This window comes from Fulvia fulva, chromosome 10 (genome assembly GCF_020509005.1).
Source record: "Fulvia fulva chromosome 10, complete sequence".
Classification (NCBI taxonomy): domain Eukaryota; kingdom Fungi; phylum Ascomycota; class Dothideomycetes; order Mycosphaerellales; family Mycosphaerellaceae; genus Fulvia; species Fulvia fulva.
Genome location: NC_063021.1, coordinates 416137 through 431997, shown reverse-complemented (window position 1 = coordinate 431997; position 15861 = coordinate 416137). Strand labels below are relative to the sequence as shown.

At 54.3% G+C, this 15861-nt stretch overlaps 9 protein-coding genes across 9 annotated transcripts; 1 reads left to right on the top strand and 8 right to left on the bottom strand.

Moving 5' to 3' along the window:
- Window positions 1-519: 519 nt before the first annotated feature.
- CLAFUR5_11768 (uncharacterized protein) lies at window positions 520-1629 on the bottom strand (the record flags this gene model as incomplete). Its single annotated transcript, XM_047910916.1, has 2 exons — window positions 520-1404; window positions 1456-1629. 2 exons carry the CDS (start codon window positions 1627-1629, stop codon window positions 520-522), a joined length of 1059 nt encoding a protein of 352 aa, XP_047766812.1.
- A 388-nt stretch (window positions 1630-2017) lies between these two features.
- CLAFUR5_11767 (uncharacterized protein) lies at window positions 2018-3100 on the bottom strand (the record flags this gene model as incomplete). The annotated part of the gene is made up of 2 exons (XM_047910915.1): window positions 2018-2761; window positions 2819-3100. The coding sequence occupies 2 exons, from the start codon at window positions 3098-3100 to the stop codon at window positions 2018-2020; spliced, it is 1026 nt and encodes a 341-aa protein (XP_047766819.1).
- Window positions 3101-3595: 495 nt separating this feature from the next.
- CLAFUR5_11766 (uncharacterized protein) lies at window positions 3596-5316 on the bottom strand (the record flags this gene model as incomplete). The annotated part of the gene is made up of 3 exons (XM_047910914.1): window positions 3596-4875; window positions 4934-5144; window positions 5212-5316. The coding sequence occupies 3 exons, from the start codon at window positions 5314-5316 to the stop codon at window positions 3596-3598; spliced, it is 1596 nt and encodes a 531-aa protein (XP_047766820.1).
- Window positions 5317-5763: 447 nt separating this feature from the next.
- CLAFUR5_11765 (Momilactone A synthase) lies at window positions 5764-6755 on the top strand (the record flags this gene model as incomplete). The annotated part of the gene is made up of 3 exons (XM_047910913.1): window positions 5764-5821; window positions 5879-6140; window positions 6191-6755. 3 exons carry the CDS (start codon window positions 5764-5766, stop codon window positions 6753-6755), a joined length of 885 nt encoding a protein of 294 aa, XP_047766817.1.
- A 203-nt stretch (window positions 6756-6958) lies between these two features.
- On the bottom strand, window positions 6959-7600 carry CLAFUR5_11764 (uncharacterized protein; the record flags this gene model as incomplete). The annotated part of the gene is made up of 1 exon (XM_047910912.1): window positions 6959-7600. One exon carries the CDS (start codon window positions 7598-7600, stop codon window positions 6959-6961), a length of 642 nt encoding a protein of 213 aa, XP_047766818.1.
- A 763-nt stretch (window positions 7601-8363) lies between these two features.
- CLAFUR5_11763 (uncharacterized protein) lies at window positions 8364-10165 on the bottom strand (the record flags this gene model as incomplete). Its single annotated transcript, XM_047910911.1, has 2 exons — window positions 8364-9163; window positions 9211-10165. 2 exons carry the CDS (start codon window positions 10163-10165, stop codon window positions 8364-8366), a joined length of 1755 nt encoding a protein of 584 aa, XP_047766815.1.
- Window positions 10166-10665: 500 nt separating this feature from the next.
- Window positions 10666-11649, bottom strand: CLAFUR5_11762 (uncharacterized protein; the record flags this gene model as incomplete). Its single annotated transcript, XM_047910910.1, has 1 exon — window positions 10666-11649. The coding sequence occupies one exon, from the start codon at window positions 11647-11649 to the stop codon at window positions 10666-10668; it is 984 nt and encodes a 327-aa protein (XP_047766816.1).
- Window positions 11650-12130: 481 nt separating this feature from the next.
- On the bottom strand, window positions 12131-13371 carry CLAFUR5_11761 (uncharacterized protein; the record flags this gene model as incomplete). The annotated part of the gene is made up of 5 exons (XM_047910909.1): window positions 12131-12288; window positions 12355-12510; window positions 12582-12828; window positions 12947-13117; window positions 13168-13371. The coding sequence occupies 5 exons, from the start codon at window positions 13369-13371 to the stop codon at window positions 12131-12133; spliced, it is 936 nt and encodes a 311-aa protein (XP_047766813.1).
- A 1422-nt stretch (window positions 13372-14793) lies between these two features.
- CLAFUR5_11760 (uncharacterized protein) lies at window positions 14794-15187 on the bottom strand (the record flags this gene model as incomplete). Its single annotated transcript, XM_047910908.1, has 2 exons — window positions 14794-15005; window positions 15175-15187. 2 exons carry the CDS (start codon window positions 15185-15187, stop codon window positions 14794-14796), a joined length of 225 nt encoding a protein of 74 aa, XP_047766814.1.
- Window positions 15188-15861: the final 674 nt, after the last annotated feature.

Here is a 15861-nt window from a genome sequence, read left to right as displayed (position 1 = left end):
TAAAATCTCCGCTATGTAGCGGTGTACCGGCAGGTCCAAGCAGATGCACTCACTTCAAAGGTACGGCGAAGCGCTCGGCGGCAATGAGCTTTGCCATCAGCATTTCGTCGGGTCAGTACCCCATGAGTAAATCTGCTTCCGTGTCAACATATGGTGGAGAAGATGTTTGAGAAGACGAAGTGAGCGCACCGTGAGAGGCCTATCATTGGCAAACGGGTCCAGCTCGAGTTGTACTCGCCGTGAGACCTTTGCGTGGTACCATGGCATTGGTAGAAGTACAGGTACGCAACGCTCCATCCTATCCTATGTGAAAGCTAGTCACACTGCGGGAACAATCTCCTCGTCCTTTCTACTTCCGCCGTTCGGTATCGCTAAGCTGAATGCCAGTCCTGCAAACCTGACACTAGCATTCGCAAGGCTCTCCAGTCTACAAGTCGCTCTCATCTATGCCTAATGTCTGTAGCATGTGAGAGCGGCACCGGTCCTCAGCAGCATCAACCCCATCTCGAACGGGGCCTGCTAAACGCCAGAGCGCTCCTCCATCGTCCGGATCCGGTCCTGCAGCGACTCGAACTTGTCATGGAGCTCCGCCAGCTGATTGCCAATAGTGCAAGCCTGAGTCTTCAACTCTCGAAGCTCTTCAGCGTCAGAACGTTCTGTATCTGCCACCATCTGCTTGCCGGCCTTGAGCTTGATGGTCAGCTTCGTCTTATTCTTCTTCTCCTTTCTGCCGTCCAATTCATCCTCTGCGCCGCGCTTAGTGCCTCGAGGAGGCGACTCCTCACTGATGTCCTCGACCTGCTCATTGTCCCGGGCCTCCTTGAGGACGCTGTTGATGTAGTTCTCAAGCGCAGTGACGTTGTGCTGCCAGTGCATCTCCTCTTCCTTTGTCGACGCGAGAGCGCTAGCCTTTGGCGTCAGCTTAACATTTTGGAGCGAGGGCATGCTGCACATCCGACGAACGTTATCCAGCTGTGCGAAGTCCTCGTCTGTGTAGGTATCAGAGCAGGCGAAACGTGTCGTGAATGCTGCGAAGACCTCATCGTCGACTTCGAGTCGGAGCTCACGTACGCCAGTCCATTTGCTGATGTGCTTGAAAACTGATGGACCTCGATCGCGACCGATTTGCCCGATAGTGTCATTCTTCCATTCGGCATTGAGCTTGGTGAGGTAGGTCTTGATCAATGGGCAGTAGTCGCTCAGACCGCCGAAGCGAAAGATGAGGTAGTTGTACTCGAAGCGGCCGTAATGCACAGTGTTGCAGCGAAAGTAGGTCTCCATAGCCTCCTGATAGAACTGTTTATTGACGAGCATGGCGAATAGCGGGCATAGTGGTGGGGACAGCTGAGACAGTGGTAGAAGGGGTGGCTGTGCTGGTAGAGGAGCGAGATATGGCATAGATGCCTTCTTTATGGTTAGCACCTATGTTTGGCAACTGGTCTCCTTTGCACATACCATCAGGTCTTTTTCGCGCTTGACCGCAGCTCGTTGGTCCCTAGCCTTAGCGCACCAGGCTTTCAACGACGTGATCTTGATTTCTTCGTCTCCATCCGCAATGTACGCCAACTCGTAGACATGATCTCGAATCTCGCGCGCAAGGTGGAAGAAAGTAGTCTTCGGAGTCGACATGGTGGGCGTCGGCATTGACGGTCAAAGACTCGGGTGTTGCCTTTTTGTGTTGATTGAGAAAGGTGAAGTTCAGTTCGGAAGAGAAGGGCAAGGCGAGCTAGGTACACGCTAAGTACGTCAGCAACGGGAACACCCTCGGAACTTGCCGGTGAAGTGAATGAACAGTACTCGGTAGCATGCACAAAATCGGCATTTGTTTTCCCACTGCTAATGCTCTATGCTCACCGCATGTATCAACGAAGTTCATGCGGTCAAATCGACCAGCCGCCAGTGCTTGCGATTGACCCGCTACAGTGTGAACGCTGCGTCCACGCTGCTGGCACACTCTTTCGCCATGTAACCCCTGCAATCCCTCTGTGTAATGCCACGCGCGATGCCTCAGACCCACTCATACATCTCTTGCTTCAGTTTTGATTCGCGCCTCGACATCCTTGATGCCCTCCTGCAAGGCCGAAAACTTCTTAGTCAATGCAGCCATTTGCTCCGATATATCCAGAGCCTGCGATTTCAGCGAATCCAGGTGCTTCGACTGGCTACCCTCTTCTTCCTGAATATCATATTGGCAAGCTTGCCGCAGACTTCGATGGCTAGCAGCTGCGCCTGTGCTATTTCGCTGCTGGAGTCGCTCGTTGATGTATGTCTCAAGCACGGCAATGTTCCTGGCCCAAATCTTCTCTTCCTCTGGAATTATTGCCATACTACAGTAGCCGGCCGTCAGCTCCACCTTCTGTAGAGAGGGAAAGCGTAAGAGCTCCTTCACGTCTTGGAAATGCGCGAAGTCACTGCCGTTGAACTCATCAATACAAATATGCTTGTGGGTGACGGTGTCGAAAGTGTCATCGTCGATGTACAGCGTGAGCCGCTTCAGGTTGGGCATCTCGGGCAAGACAGGTCGTCCTTCTCGTTCGTCCATAGATCTCCAGTCGCCGGAGAATTTGATGACGCGTGTCTGGAGTGATGGTACTAAGGCAAATAGTTCAGTGGAGACACCTTTCTCGCGGTCCTCGTCCACTAAAGCCGTAGTCTCGAAGTACACCTGTGCGGCCTCGGAGTAGTACTGCTTATTGACAATCATGGCATTGAGTGGGCACTCCGGTATGCAAGGTACGGGTGGCGACGATGTTGGCTCGGGCTGTGAAAAGCATTAATGACGGCATACAAGACGCGAACTTACAAGGCGACCACGTACTCTGTATCCTCCGATCGCTCTTCGAAGGGTTCTGAAGGTTTTCAGCACTTGTACGTGCGGTTGAGGGCACAGCCATCGGCTGTTAGGTGGGTATGCTAGACGGTAGATCTCATCTCTTATCTCCCGCGCCAGCCTGGAGAACGGAGGTGGCTGTTGCGCCATGGTGGCGTTGTCGGTGGTAACGCTGACCGATGAAGGAAGTGAGTAAGCGGAAGCTCCAACTACGAAGTGAGCAAGAGCTCTCACTCTGCGCAGACCATGTGCAGACGCAGGGCTTGGCATCAACCGCCTGTGAACTTGCAGGGATCGGTGATAACTTGGAACGCCCCTTGAAGGAAATGACCCTCGTCCAGCTTATCATTTGCAGGTCTCCAGCAAGGGTTTCGACCAGAGCGTTGAAAGGAAGGCCTGCAGATCGTACGGGGGCCGATGACAAAATTGCCTTGCCACCGAGCGCTTCGACTCCCTATCGAAGCGGAGGCCGTTACTTTGACACGCTGGCGTATAGCTAAGTAGCGAGGTCCCATTGATGTAGTCGAGGGTACAGCGCGTCGACGTATAGTGGATTTACGGATATGCGATCCTTTAGCAGCTCCATAAAAGTGAAGCCAACAAATGTAGCGGCGGCAACGTACTTTGTCACCAGTCCTTGGCATAGCACAGAATGGAAAGTCGGCTTATGAGTATGCGCAATTCTGACCGATGCTGCAGAAGAACGATATCTTACTTGCATGCCTCATAGCCCGTCTTCCATGCTCACGCCTTAATGCTTCACATCTACTGTCCCGACGCATCAACAGCATCGGGCACAGCCTCATCGCCTTCCTTCTCCTTATCGTCCCCAACCGGCTTCCCATCCACATCAGCAACCACCACATCCCCATCCTCATCCCTCGCCTTCAACCCCTTCTCCCTATGCATGGCCTCTTTCAACCTCCCCACCGCCTTATCCACGTCCTTCGGATCCTGCCCCGGCGCACCCGGCTCTCCCATGCCCTCCATCTCCTCATCCTCATTCACATCACCAACAACAGGAGGCTGCGGACTCCTCCCCCTTCCAACCGCAGCCTGCATATCCAACACCGCACCCGCACCCGCGGCATTCCCCGCCGGCTGCGGCCCCATATCTTCCATCCCGATCGTCTCCGGACCTCTAGCATGTGGCTGCTCTTCATCAACAGTGACCTCTTGCTGTCCTCCTGTAGTGGGGTTAGGCACATCCCTCCCAACAGCAGCTGCGCCTCCAGAGATTAGTGTTCTGCGCGGTGTCAAGGGGTGGCCGTGCGGGTTGACTGGGACAACTCCGGCCTCTTGCTCTTGACGGAGCAACTCACCCTGCGTTACACCTCCTTGTTCGCGGAGGCTCGCTTCTGTGGCTGACGCCGATGCTTCAGACGAGGTACTAGCGTCGCTTTGCTCGGAGAGGGTTGGAGAGGCGATGGGGGAGGAGGAGGGCTGGACGCCGGATGGGGTTGTGGTGCTGGAGATACCGTTGACGGTCACGGAGACTGTCTCGATGCTGCCGGCGCCGTGGGGGCCTTCGATTGTTTCGGTGCTTTCGCTGTGGAGTTCGCCTTCTGTACCGGTGCCGGAGGCGGGTGTGGGTGTCAAGACGTTGGCTTGGTTGCGGAGCCAGGGAATCGGTGTGAGTAGTGCTCCACCTAAGCTCTCGTCGCTGCCCAATCCCTCTCTTTCGCTGATGCCGTTGACTTGGACTTCGCCATTCGAGAGGAAGCCGCCATTGAGCGAATTGTGTAGCGATGGCAGAGGGAAGTCGGAGACCGGTGAGCTCACTGCGACGACGCGATCGAGGGCGCGAAGATATGCAGGCAGGTATCGGTAGTGTCGCTTCGGCCGTAGTACCAACTCTGCCAATCGTTGCACAGTGTACGGTGGACTTGCTGAGAACTGTTCCTCGAGCACGCGCCGCGACATCTGATATGAGCTGAGGAGATCCGGCGGTAGAGTTCCAGGAGGCGCTTCGACTTCATCGTTTGGTATAGCTGGTGGTGGCATCTCTTCTGTTCGCTGTGAATCGCTGATCTCAGGCGGCCGTCCTAGCAATGTGTCAGTCCACATCTCCTCCGCTCGCTAGACATCTGTTCCAATCCTCACCAGCCACCATCTCCGTCGGCGCATCAGGCACATTCTCCTTCTGACTACTCGACGACACCTCACACTCTTTCCCCTCCGCAGTCAAACCCTGCTCCTCACTCTTCTCAATCTGCGGCGGCGTCGACGCAACCACCTCCGGATCAATCTCAGCCGTCACCGGCGCCTCTACCGGCAGAGGGATCGAAGGGATCGGAAACTCGGTATGCACAATCTGTCACCCTGTCAATTGACCTGATCCTCTGATCTAATCTTGACGATACTCGGTGGCAGTCGCGTACGTCGTGGAGTCGCTGCAGGATCTCCTGCAAGGAGTTTGCCCAGTCGTCGAGGGAGATGGAGCCATCGTGCGCCGCTTTCTCGAGTATCTGGTCGGTGGAGATCATGGTGGGTGAGGTGTGTGTTCCGGCGCAAATATTGTTGGATGCGTTGCAGAATGCTCAACTCAAAGGGAACGCGTGGTGCGTCATTCTCGGCTGGCCGAAGCTGAAACGGAGGAAGCGCCATCACGTGAAGCGGCATTGCGCCTGCTGTGCCACACTCTGTGTGATTTGGCATCTGGATAGGCACATCTCTGGGGGAGAGAACGAGCTACCTGACACCACCGCAGGGCAAATGTGCAGGAAATGCTGGTGGAATGCAACGCGCTTCAAGCAGGAATCAGGACCCCTCTCTCGATCATGACAGTGAGGGGTCGAGCAACAGAAAGTGGTACTGCATATGAGCATACCGCATAGCCTGCTTATTAGAAGTCCTCTATCGATGCTAAACAAACAAGACCACCGCTGAAGTGCTAGTCAATCGAATCCTAACCCTGCCCCGACTCCAACGCAATGCAATATGGTCCCGTCCCCGACTTTCCCATCAAGGGTAAGATCGTTGCCATTACCGGTAAGCATGATCAAGAACTCCTCCTCCAAAAAGAAATAGTGCTGATTAAGATCGTAGGCGGCGGTTCTGGCATCGGCTTGGCTCTTGCGAAGCAGTGCCACGAGCGAGGAGTGAAGGTACTGATCGGCGACCTGAAGCTGGTCCCAGAAGCGGAGTTCATCACCCAAGTCCCGGCAGGTGAAGTGGTAAACACCCACTGTGATGTGACATCCTGGAGGTCGCTTCACGACCTCATCACAACAAGCGTCGAGAAGGTTGGAGATGTTCCAGATGTGTATGTTGCATCTGCCGGTGTTTTTGAGCCGCCGTGGTCGAATTTGTAAGTTTCGCTTGAATTTCGAGAATACTGCCATGCTGACTACCCTCCAGCTGGGATGATAATGAGGAAGAGTCATACAAGATGATTCAGATCAATGTCAGTCATCCCGTCAAACTGACCCGCCTAGCCATGCGAGCTCTTGCCGGCGCAAAGAAGCAAGGTGTGGTGGCACTTCTCGCATCGTCTGCTGGCATCCGAGGCAACTATCTCGCCAGCTTATACGTCACTTCCAAGCATGCTATTGTCGGCTTCACCAAGTCCATGGGCCAGGCCGATATCGAAGAAGGTGTGAAGATAGTATGCATCATGCCAGGAATGGTGCAGAGTCCACTTTGGGAAGATCGAGCCGATGAAGTTGCTACTGCCACCCAGTATTATGAGCGGCTGAAGACGGCCCTGCAGCCTGCCGATATTGCTGATAATCTGATTCGCATGATTGAGAGTAAGGGGTATGGCGGGGGAAGTTGCGTCCTCAAGACCAAGACCGAGGAACGCATTGTCGAGGAGGGACATGCGAAGAGTCTGGGAAAGTATGATCCATCGCCACGTCCAGAACCCGACCTGGATCGTATCAAGAAGTTGTTAGAAGAAGAGAGAGGCAAGCCGTGGTCGTGATGGGAGCCGCCTGATCAAGTGTGATTACTTGTCAATAGTCGATAGCCATGCCTCGAAAGCGCATACTCTCCGTTTTGGCTGCGCAGTTACAGCCACCCAATCTCCTCCATACCCAATTTCTCATAATCACCACACCACATGGTGGTGTTCATTCAAATGAGTCGCTACCTCCCTCGACAGCGGTGCGCAAGCATGTGAGTCTTTCAAGCGTTCTGCCGCCGCCCTGATCCTCGAGTGTTCTCGTCACCACACGGGATCTGGAGAGCTTTCAGCATCTTGAGTAGCTCCGCCTGCTTACCTTCCTCCTTCATGCGCTTCGCTCTCCGCCTCAGATCCGCGCACACTTTCGATGGCGGCGTCGGACCAGAATATTGCCACTTCGGCTGAGGTCGATGCTGGTCCGCACGCATATGAAGCCACTTCCGCATGCTCTCCATCATCCTGGGAGGCTGCTGCATGGTGGTGTGAAATGCAATAGTGAGATTGTCGTTCTTGGTGAGGACTCGCTCTTCGTGCGGTGGGACCCGGGACATCCACTCGAGTAGGCCATCGAAGACGAAGTCGGTGACATTGCACAGGATTGGACAGGTGGCATGTATGATGGGCAACACTTCATGCCGGACTTGGCGGGTTGTCAATGTTAGGGGATGTGGTCGCTTGCGAGACTTGTCTGCGGTGGCGGGCAAGATTTGTAGCCGCACGCTCTCGAGTGTCAACTTGTAGATTTCGACGCGCAGTTCGGCGGGCAGATCATAGAAGGTGACTCGATGCTGCTGGACTGGTGGCGCTTTCGGTGGTGCTGGAGCGATAGCTATCGGCCGCAGAGGCCGGTGCGGCATTGCCATGGTGTTGTCGGGGTGCTGGTGTGATGTTGTGGAAAGTGAAGAAGGTGGAAGTCTTTGAGGATGCGGCCAGCGCGAGCGACATCCGGATTATTCCAGTGGTACAGGGCACGCCACGCTTCTGCGCCGCCAAGTTGGTGTTCCAGAAACGGGGTGAGGCTCGTCGCGAATGGATCCGTGGTAATAAGCAAGTCTGGAGCACAAGCGGCGTCGCAGATGTGTGCGGCGGACTGCGGTGGGATGTTAGCACGACATGACGGAGGCACAGAAGATTCTGCCAGGTACATGTAGATGAGGCGTGGCGGGTGTTTGTCGGTTTGCGGTGGCACGGGTGGCTGCTGGGTGCTGACGAAAGGCAAGAAGGAGAGACGTGATCGTCGGATGTGAAGTCTTGACTTCGAGCTTCCGCCTGGCAATCCACCCTTTCCTGATTTAGACGCGGCAGGCGCCGCGATCCCGCGAGGGCAGTGACGCTCGCCGCTCGCCGACCGACAAGGTTTCTCCTTCTCCCTCACCAGTGCATCACAACAACACTGACTCGCCAGATTGAAAGACATTTCATTACTCTAGTGAGACATGCGAAAGGCTACGGGAGAGTATCATCTTGACCGCCATCACTAGCAAAACACGCCGGTCGTCATCCTCCGCACCGTCTCGCAGAGACCAGACGCGTGTTGCGAAACCACCGGCCACCTGACCTGACAACAAGATCCAGCGCGTCCATCACGAGACACGAGACCCACCAGCTCAGACTCGACTACCGCATCTACTCGTCTTGCGCCCATCGTGACTCAGCGATGTCATACAGCTCCTTGTACTCCTTGTAATCCTCCTCGTACTTCTTCATCCCGGCCGGACCCTCCCTCACGGCGTCGATATGAGCTGAAGTGCCGGCTTCTCTGGTCAGCAGACGCTGCTTGCCCCAGATCAGATGCACCACACTCTTGCACACGAGTCTGGACCGGAAGCCATGGGAACTCGGGTCTGGAATTTCCTCAACCCCATTGCGCACCCGATATGCTCGGGCACGGCGTACATCGTCAGGCTCTCTGATGGTTCCGCGACTCTGCTCGGCTTCGATCTCCTTCCCGCCTGTTCCACCACCATATTGACGGTAGGCGACTAGACCGGGAAAGCAGACGATCTGGACGATGGCTTCGGTATTGTCGTCCTTGTGACCCTCCCTCACAATGGCACGCTCGATGCCCTGGACTTTCGTCTTCTCGTAGGGCGACTTCAGTATCATGTCTTTCAGGTTGAAGACCTCCATCCTTGATGGCTCAAACTCCTCGTCCTTGAAGGTCGGCGGCCAGTAGTAGACGACATCGGGTGCCTGGCGCATAATGCGGCTCAGTCTGCCAGCAAAGTAGACGATGTCGTAGAGTCCTTTCTGGCGTTCTTCTGCTTTGCCAGGCTTCTTCGGATCCAGGAATGGCTTGAGCATCGTGTCCAGACTAAGCGCAACCTTTGCGCAGCCAGTCTCCAGTTCACACTTGTTGGCAGACTCTTCCTTCTGAGTCACGAATGCCTTCACCACTTCAGCTCGCTTTTCAGTACGCGAGAAACCTGGTATTGTTAGCTAACGCGAATCTCAGCCAGACCATGCGACTCACCATCAAGATTCCCAAACGCCTCATCTTTCTCGAGCTTGTCCAGTTTCGCCACTTGGGCACTCCTTCCACCGAACCACAGCTCCGCGAAGACATGCTCCTTCAGTCCGCGACCAAGCACGCCAACCGCAAGAGCCTCACGAGTGGGTTCTTCAGTCAGCAGCTTCACCCAAGACTTCTCTCCTTGGTTCCCAGCAATGGCCAAGCAACCCAAATAACGGAGCAAGTGCTTGTTATCTTGTGTCAAGAGCTCATCAAAGAACGCCTTCCTCTTATTGGCAGCTATCTCATTCTTGAAATACTTCCCAGCAAACGCAATCACTCCACCGACCAAGATGCTCATGTTATGAGCCAGGACCTCATCCTTGTCAACCTCTGGACTTGCTGCCTTGGATGCAAATATCTTCTTCAAAAGGCCGGGCTTGTCCTGGGGTCCTTTGATAAAGCTCAGGGCGGGAAGTCCACCGCCGACCGACTCGCCTGCGGGTTGTGTCGAAGTGAAGGTAGGCGCCGGTACGGCTTTTGGAACTCTGGTAGGCTCCGAAACATAACCACCGCGTGTACTGGTCGCCCCGCCAGACTTTGTAGTAGTGCTGGACCTGGAGGGACCCTGGCCTCCGGAATCTCCGAATGCGTTCCTTGCAGGCTGGACGACAGTTGTCGAAGAAGCATCAGCGGTCAATTGATACTTCTCGGCGTCAGAATTGTAGCTTCCTTCGCTGGGAGTCTCGTCGTCATATACATCTCTCTCAATGTACTCATCAACGCGACTCCTTCCCTGGCGTCTGGTCGAGTGGCTTCTAGCGTTGTCTTCGACGACATCTTCGAGTTCGGCTTTCCTTCTACTTAGGGCAGCGATCGTTTCATTCAATTGTTGCAACTCTGTTTGCGGCTCGTCGGCGTGGTTGTCCTCTGGTGGCTGGCTTCTGCCGCGGCTGACAGAGCGGCCAGATCGCATTGCGGTTTTTGCTGGGCTTGGTTCTCTGTGGTCGCGAGGTTGACGGTGTTTCGGTTGGGCATCTTCGAGGTCATCGCGCCAGGAGACAGATGTCTGACGTTCGGACGCATCTGGGGATCCACGTTGTGCGCGCTTGCGACTTTTTGGAGCAGTGTCTGCTGAGGGAGCGCGTTTCTTGGAGCTGCCTGGGGTGGCGCGTTTGGGAGGCATCGTGATGATACTGGCTTTTGGTGTGAAGTTTGGAAGCCAATGTAACAGAAGTGCCGGAGCACTATGTCTTGATGACGATACACAAAACAAAGGACGCGAAAGTGTGTTTGCGACGTCGCAATAACATGACAAGACAGGGCAAGCGGATGCGCTTTGCATTGTTTGCTGCCCTGAAGCAAGGAGGAATGCACGAAGCAGCTTTGGCATGCAGTTGGCTTTGGGACGGGTATATGCATTCCTGGTAATTTGCCGTGGTAACAGCACCTCACTTCATCTCATCGCAGCTCATCTCACCCCATGCGGTCTGCTACTGATGGTGAGTGGCCTACCTCAATCGTGCCGAACCCTTTGGCGCAGGCACACATGAAGTTGTGAGCGAAACGTCGAGATACGCCGCGACCATGGATGGATGGGACGTGGTTGGTGTTGGCGAGTGACCAGGTTGTGATTTGATGCTTGTTGGCATCGATGAGGGTGCGTTGTGAAGGTATTACCGCCGTCACTGGTAATCCGAGGAGCCAGTACGGCATCGCTGATTCTTCGCATCCTGGCGACCACTCTGCTGCCATAGAGTCTGCGCACCTGAGCTGGACTTCGATGATGATCCACTCTCGCTCATCACTTGTACTGCTTGTCTCAGGTAAGCGTATATGCCTAAGTTTAATCCTCTCGTAATCTTTCGCTTCGAACTTCAAGTCCAATGAATTGCCATCATTGCCCTGAAGATCCAGATAGCTGAGCTCATACTGCATCGACAGCGTCTCGGGGTATTCAAGCCAGGCGTAGAGATTCCTTGCGAGATGTGCCTCCCAGTAAAGTGGCAAGATGCTTTCTTCCTCGCGAGAAAAGTCCTCGGAGAAGTTGAACGGTGGCGAGGCTGGGTTGTCGTTGTTCAGCAGTGGTGGTAGAAGTGGAAATGGCTGCTGGACTTTGAAGCGTGACGCGGCATAGCTTTCTGACATCTCGATATCGTCCATGCCATCTGTCTGCGCGTTGTACGGGATGCTCCCGGGTGGTATCTCCAGCTCGAGTCCAGAACGCGCGCGCACATCCTGCGGGATGAGATTGAAGTTGCTCCGCCGCTTCGATTGTCTTGGAGCAGCTGGAAGATGCCAGACTTGCACTGCTACATCATTTAGATACCGAGTACCCTGTTCAAGCTCCAAGGCACTGTGCAGAAGAGTTGAGGCGGCTTGCACATCGAGGATCTTGGATGAGTAGCAGTGGTCGAGGTATTCGGATTCGTGGTAGGCTTCGATGGAGGTGCGTCTCATTGTTATGAGTGCTGGGTCGGGGATCGTGTTGAGGGTTAGGTGGTGCTGTTAGAGGCTGTGAGATAGTGGTGTGGTGCCAGTGTGGTATGCTATAGAAGTGAGAGTTGTGGTGAAGTTCTCAGGATCACATGTCAATGTTTCCATCCCTCGTCAGACGCCTTCAACGAGGCGCACATGAGAGCGTTTCCTATACTGGTAGAAGGTCTCTGTACGGTAGGGTCCTCTGTACAAGTAGAGTCCACTGTTGCTCTGTACGGCTAGAGGTCATACTGGTATAGTTCTCTGTACTGATAAATTATATCCCTGTCACATTCATCCATCTCTTCCTGCCTTGCTCTTATATACAAATCCTTATCTCTGCTGCATGTTGCCACATTCGCCAAATGCCAAGAGCTCCCTCCTCAATCTCTCAGCCTTTTGCGCTTCGTGCTCCCAGACTTGCCTTTCTAGTCCCTGCAACCGCCCTGCCCTATTGAGCAGCTTATAGATAGAAGGCCGCCACAGTAGCAACACTAGCAGCCAACATCCACGCATTCAGCATCGTGTTCGAAGCAGCACCTTGCTCGGAAGCGCCATTGCTCTGTCCAGTCGCTTTTATGGAGGTGTCTACACGCATGCAAAGGGGAGTGAGGATGTTGCCTACAAAGAAAAGATCATGTCGGCAAAAAGCGCAGGGCGACGCTTGCCTTCTTTTTCGCCACTCACCGGAATCAATCACGACCATCTGCAGTCTGCTACCCTCCTGCTCGATGTACGTCTGGTTGTCGCCGTTGTATGCCTCCGTAGTGACGTGAGCGAAGCCAGTTCCGCTTTGGAGTGGGAAGGAGCCGTTGGCTGCGTCGGTCTGGTTTGCGAGGAGGTCTAGTAGATGCGTCAGTCAGTGGACCTGCAAAGCTCATAAATTGCAATGCCGAGATTGGACATGAACATACCATAAGTCTGCGCGGAGTACCCATCGATAGCCCAGTCGCACTGGTGGACACTGTTCAGATCGACGTTTGGACCACGGCAGCCACTCGCGTCAGGTGCAGCCTCGCGCCAATGCTCAAGGATGGCGTCGACACATCGCTTTCGAAGTGCAGAGACGCAGCTGTTCTCGGTGAAGTCGTCTGGGTTGCTTTCGTTGCCGTCGTCGTAGTCGTTGGTTGAGTCCCAGCGGAGAATGGATGTTAGATTTGACTCGATGGCAGCGAGATTGCTTCAGAGATGGGTGTGAAGTGTGGTGCAGCGCATGTCTTGAGCACTTGGTGGCTTTCTTGACTACCGTCCAGTGCTTGGGGATTGTGAAGTAACGTACCTGTGGAAACAAGCTATCCACAACCGTCACACAGAAGCTATTGGTGCTCGTCTGGCCAGCATTGGTAGCAACAGCCTGCTGAAGGCTGCCACCATTCGGCCACTCGAACACGTACTCGGTGTTCAGAGCTTGAGCATTGGGGATGTCGCTGTCAGGTACCGCGGCTGTGTTCAATGGAAGTCAGTACACCCGCCGAAAGGTCATGCGTCTACGAAACTCACGATCCATGTCCACTCTGGTGCCTGAGCATCCTCCGGCGATGGGTAGTACAAGCTGAAGGGCACCGACTTGCTCGCAGCTTGGTTGGCATTCTGGAACAAGCTCTCGTTCGCATAAGGTCCCACACCGAGCTCTCCTGTGGCATTGGCCTGAGCATAAGCTGAAGCTGCGAAGAGCGCAGGTAGCGCTGCGTAAGTGACCTTCATGGTGTTGAGCTATTGTCTGTCGCAACGAAAAGTCTGATGAAGACGACGCAACGGGAACAATGAGGATGACGAGACTCACGAGACACTTATTCCGCCGCGCGCATCATTCGTTATGTAGGCGGAAGGTTCGGCTGACGTGCATACTACCAGTGCTGACTGAGGGCTGAGGTTCCGCTGCATCCGGCGCTGCAGAAGTATGGCTTGAGTCGGCGGTTCTGCACGACGATACGATGAGGGACTTTGAGCATTGGTTGCGGCCACGAGATGAGAAGTATCGGCCCGTTGATCAGTACGTGCCTCATTGGCAGGGGAAATTGTATGCACAGAGCTCCTTCTTGGGCAGATCTTGTGCCATGCTTGGCTGAAGTATGCGTCGCGTCTTCAAGATTGCCTCTGCTATTCACCAGTACAGTCAATTTTTCTGCTTCTGAGCGCAGAGTCTGTGGCATTCGATCTTCGCTGTATCCCACGGTACTGGTGTATAGCTCATGTGCAACGCGTCGTGCGCTGGAGCTGCTGATGAGCTGTCCAATGCTGCTGTTAGGCTTGCACGAACCATTGCCACGCTACTTCACGTTTCTTGCGGGGCAAGGCCGAACTTGGCAATGGCTGCGTGAAGCAATCGCTCACGCGAGTGGAATCGTTCGCGCTGTGAAACTTTCGCGATAGTCTGCAGCATGTAGTCGTGCCGTACTTCCAGGTGCGCACCGGTACTTGTTGTTGCTCGTGCGCGACATTTCGTCTCGTCGTCGACCTGATGGACTCGCGAGTGCGACATTGATAGACTTCTGGCAGGTCTTGCGTTGTAGTCTTGGGACTTGGAAGCGCATTTGATTGCGCGTTTGGCGCGACGCCCAGAAAGTTTCCAACGTCAAGCCGCGGGAGCCAATGCGAGAACAATCAACGCTTAAGGATGACCTGCATGGATGAGATGTCTCAAAGGCAAAGGTATCCAGCGGTACAAGAACTTGAAATAACTTGCTTGCTGCAGGAACAGTAGTGCATGAGACGGCCTTCCGGTCAACAGAAGCGTCCTTGGGAGAAAATCATCCATGCGTCAGACAGATAGCCAGGTCCGAAGGACGTTGAAGTGCTTTGCCGTATCATGGTCGATTTCGATCTTAAGCTCTTGATGAGGGCCACGAGGGTAGTCTCGCCAATATGCGTGATCAAGGGAGCAGCGAGAGACAACCCTGCCGCATCCTGCAAATGCGCAAAAGCGTCATGCTTCAGTGGCAGGGCGAGACAATGTTGCTGCTGTAGGGTTCTGAGCGTACCTTTTCAAAGCAAGGGCAAGTGTATATACCTGGCTAGGCGTTGATGCATAGATCGAGCATCAGCGAATCCAGGAGCCGCTCAAGCCAGTGTGTTGAGGAGCACAGCGTGTCGCGGGATGTTGCGCTCTTCAAACACGCCATCACTTCACCCAATGCCACCAGTATTCCCAGGACTGCCTCTCATACCAACAGTATAGTAGCACAACCATTGCCCAGCAATCTTGCGCCACCCAAGCTCGTTCATCGCATGAAGTACAACGTCCGAGAGTCCCGTGACCTCCATGTTCATATAGACCGTCGCTGCAGTGAGCTTTCCATTGCGGGTCGATGTGGGCAAGCAGTTCTTGGGCGGAAGGACTGCTGAAGGTGAAGTCGCGGGCGTTGATTGCGGTGACGATGGCGGAGGAGATGCGTTCGAGTTTGCCGGCGATTGGCTCTTCGGTCTTGGAGTCGCTCTGGGGAGTAGGGTAGGTGGTGTTGGAAGACATAGTGGGAGGGGAAATGGATGCAGGAAGTATGTGTCAACTTGCCTGCGACATTCTGGCCGAACCAATGCCTCGTGTGAGTTCAATATCATGCCACTGTAGCACGATCACAGTGGTAGTTGGTAACGTTAATGGTGAGAAAGAAGATACCACAGCTCCAGGTTGTTGATCGAAGAACTCTTGAAGTTGCCGAACTTCTGAAACAGCTTGGCGATCAGCACCACATCTCACGTCGTCTGCCAGATGTAACTTTCACTACATTCCAATCCTGGAGACTGCCATCGCGCCAGACAGCATCACAATCTTGACCGCTGTGCGAATACGAGACTCCTGATCTCGGTTGAACATCATTTGGAGGCGCCGAAGGGTTGATGCCCACTCGTGCCACTCGACCATACCCGGCAAGCTGGCTCACAGACACTAGCATTCAGCAAGTCAATTGTTGGACTCTCATGATTCGCTAAACGCACAGAACAGATCGTTCGGCGACCAGCCACTGCCAGCATTGTGCCCTTCGGCCAATGCTACCGATATACCCGCAGTGTATCCGGGAGCCCCAACATCTCCCAACGTCATTCTTTGCTTTCAGCGCGTCTCGTAAACGTCAACCAGACTCGTATCTCCGTATCTCAACTCCAACTTTCGGCCTTGAAGAGCTCCATTCTCTGCAAAAGAGGTTCGTTGGAGTCGTTGACTAATGCTATATTCGTTAGTAATGACGCCTGTGC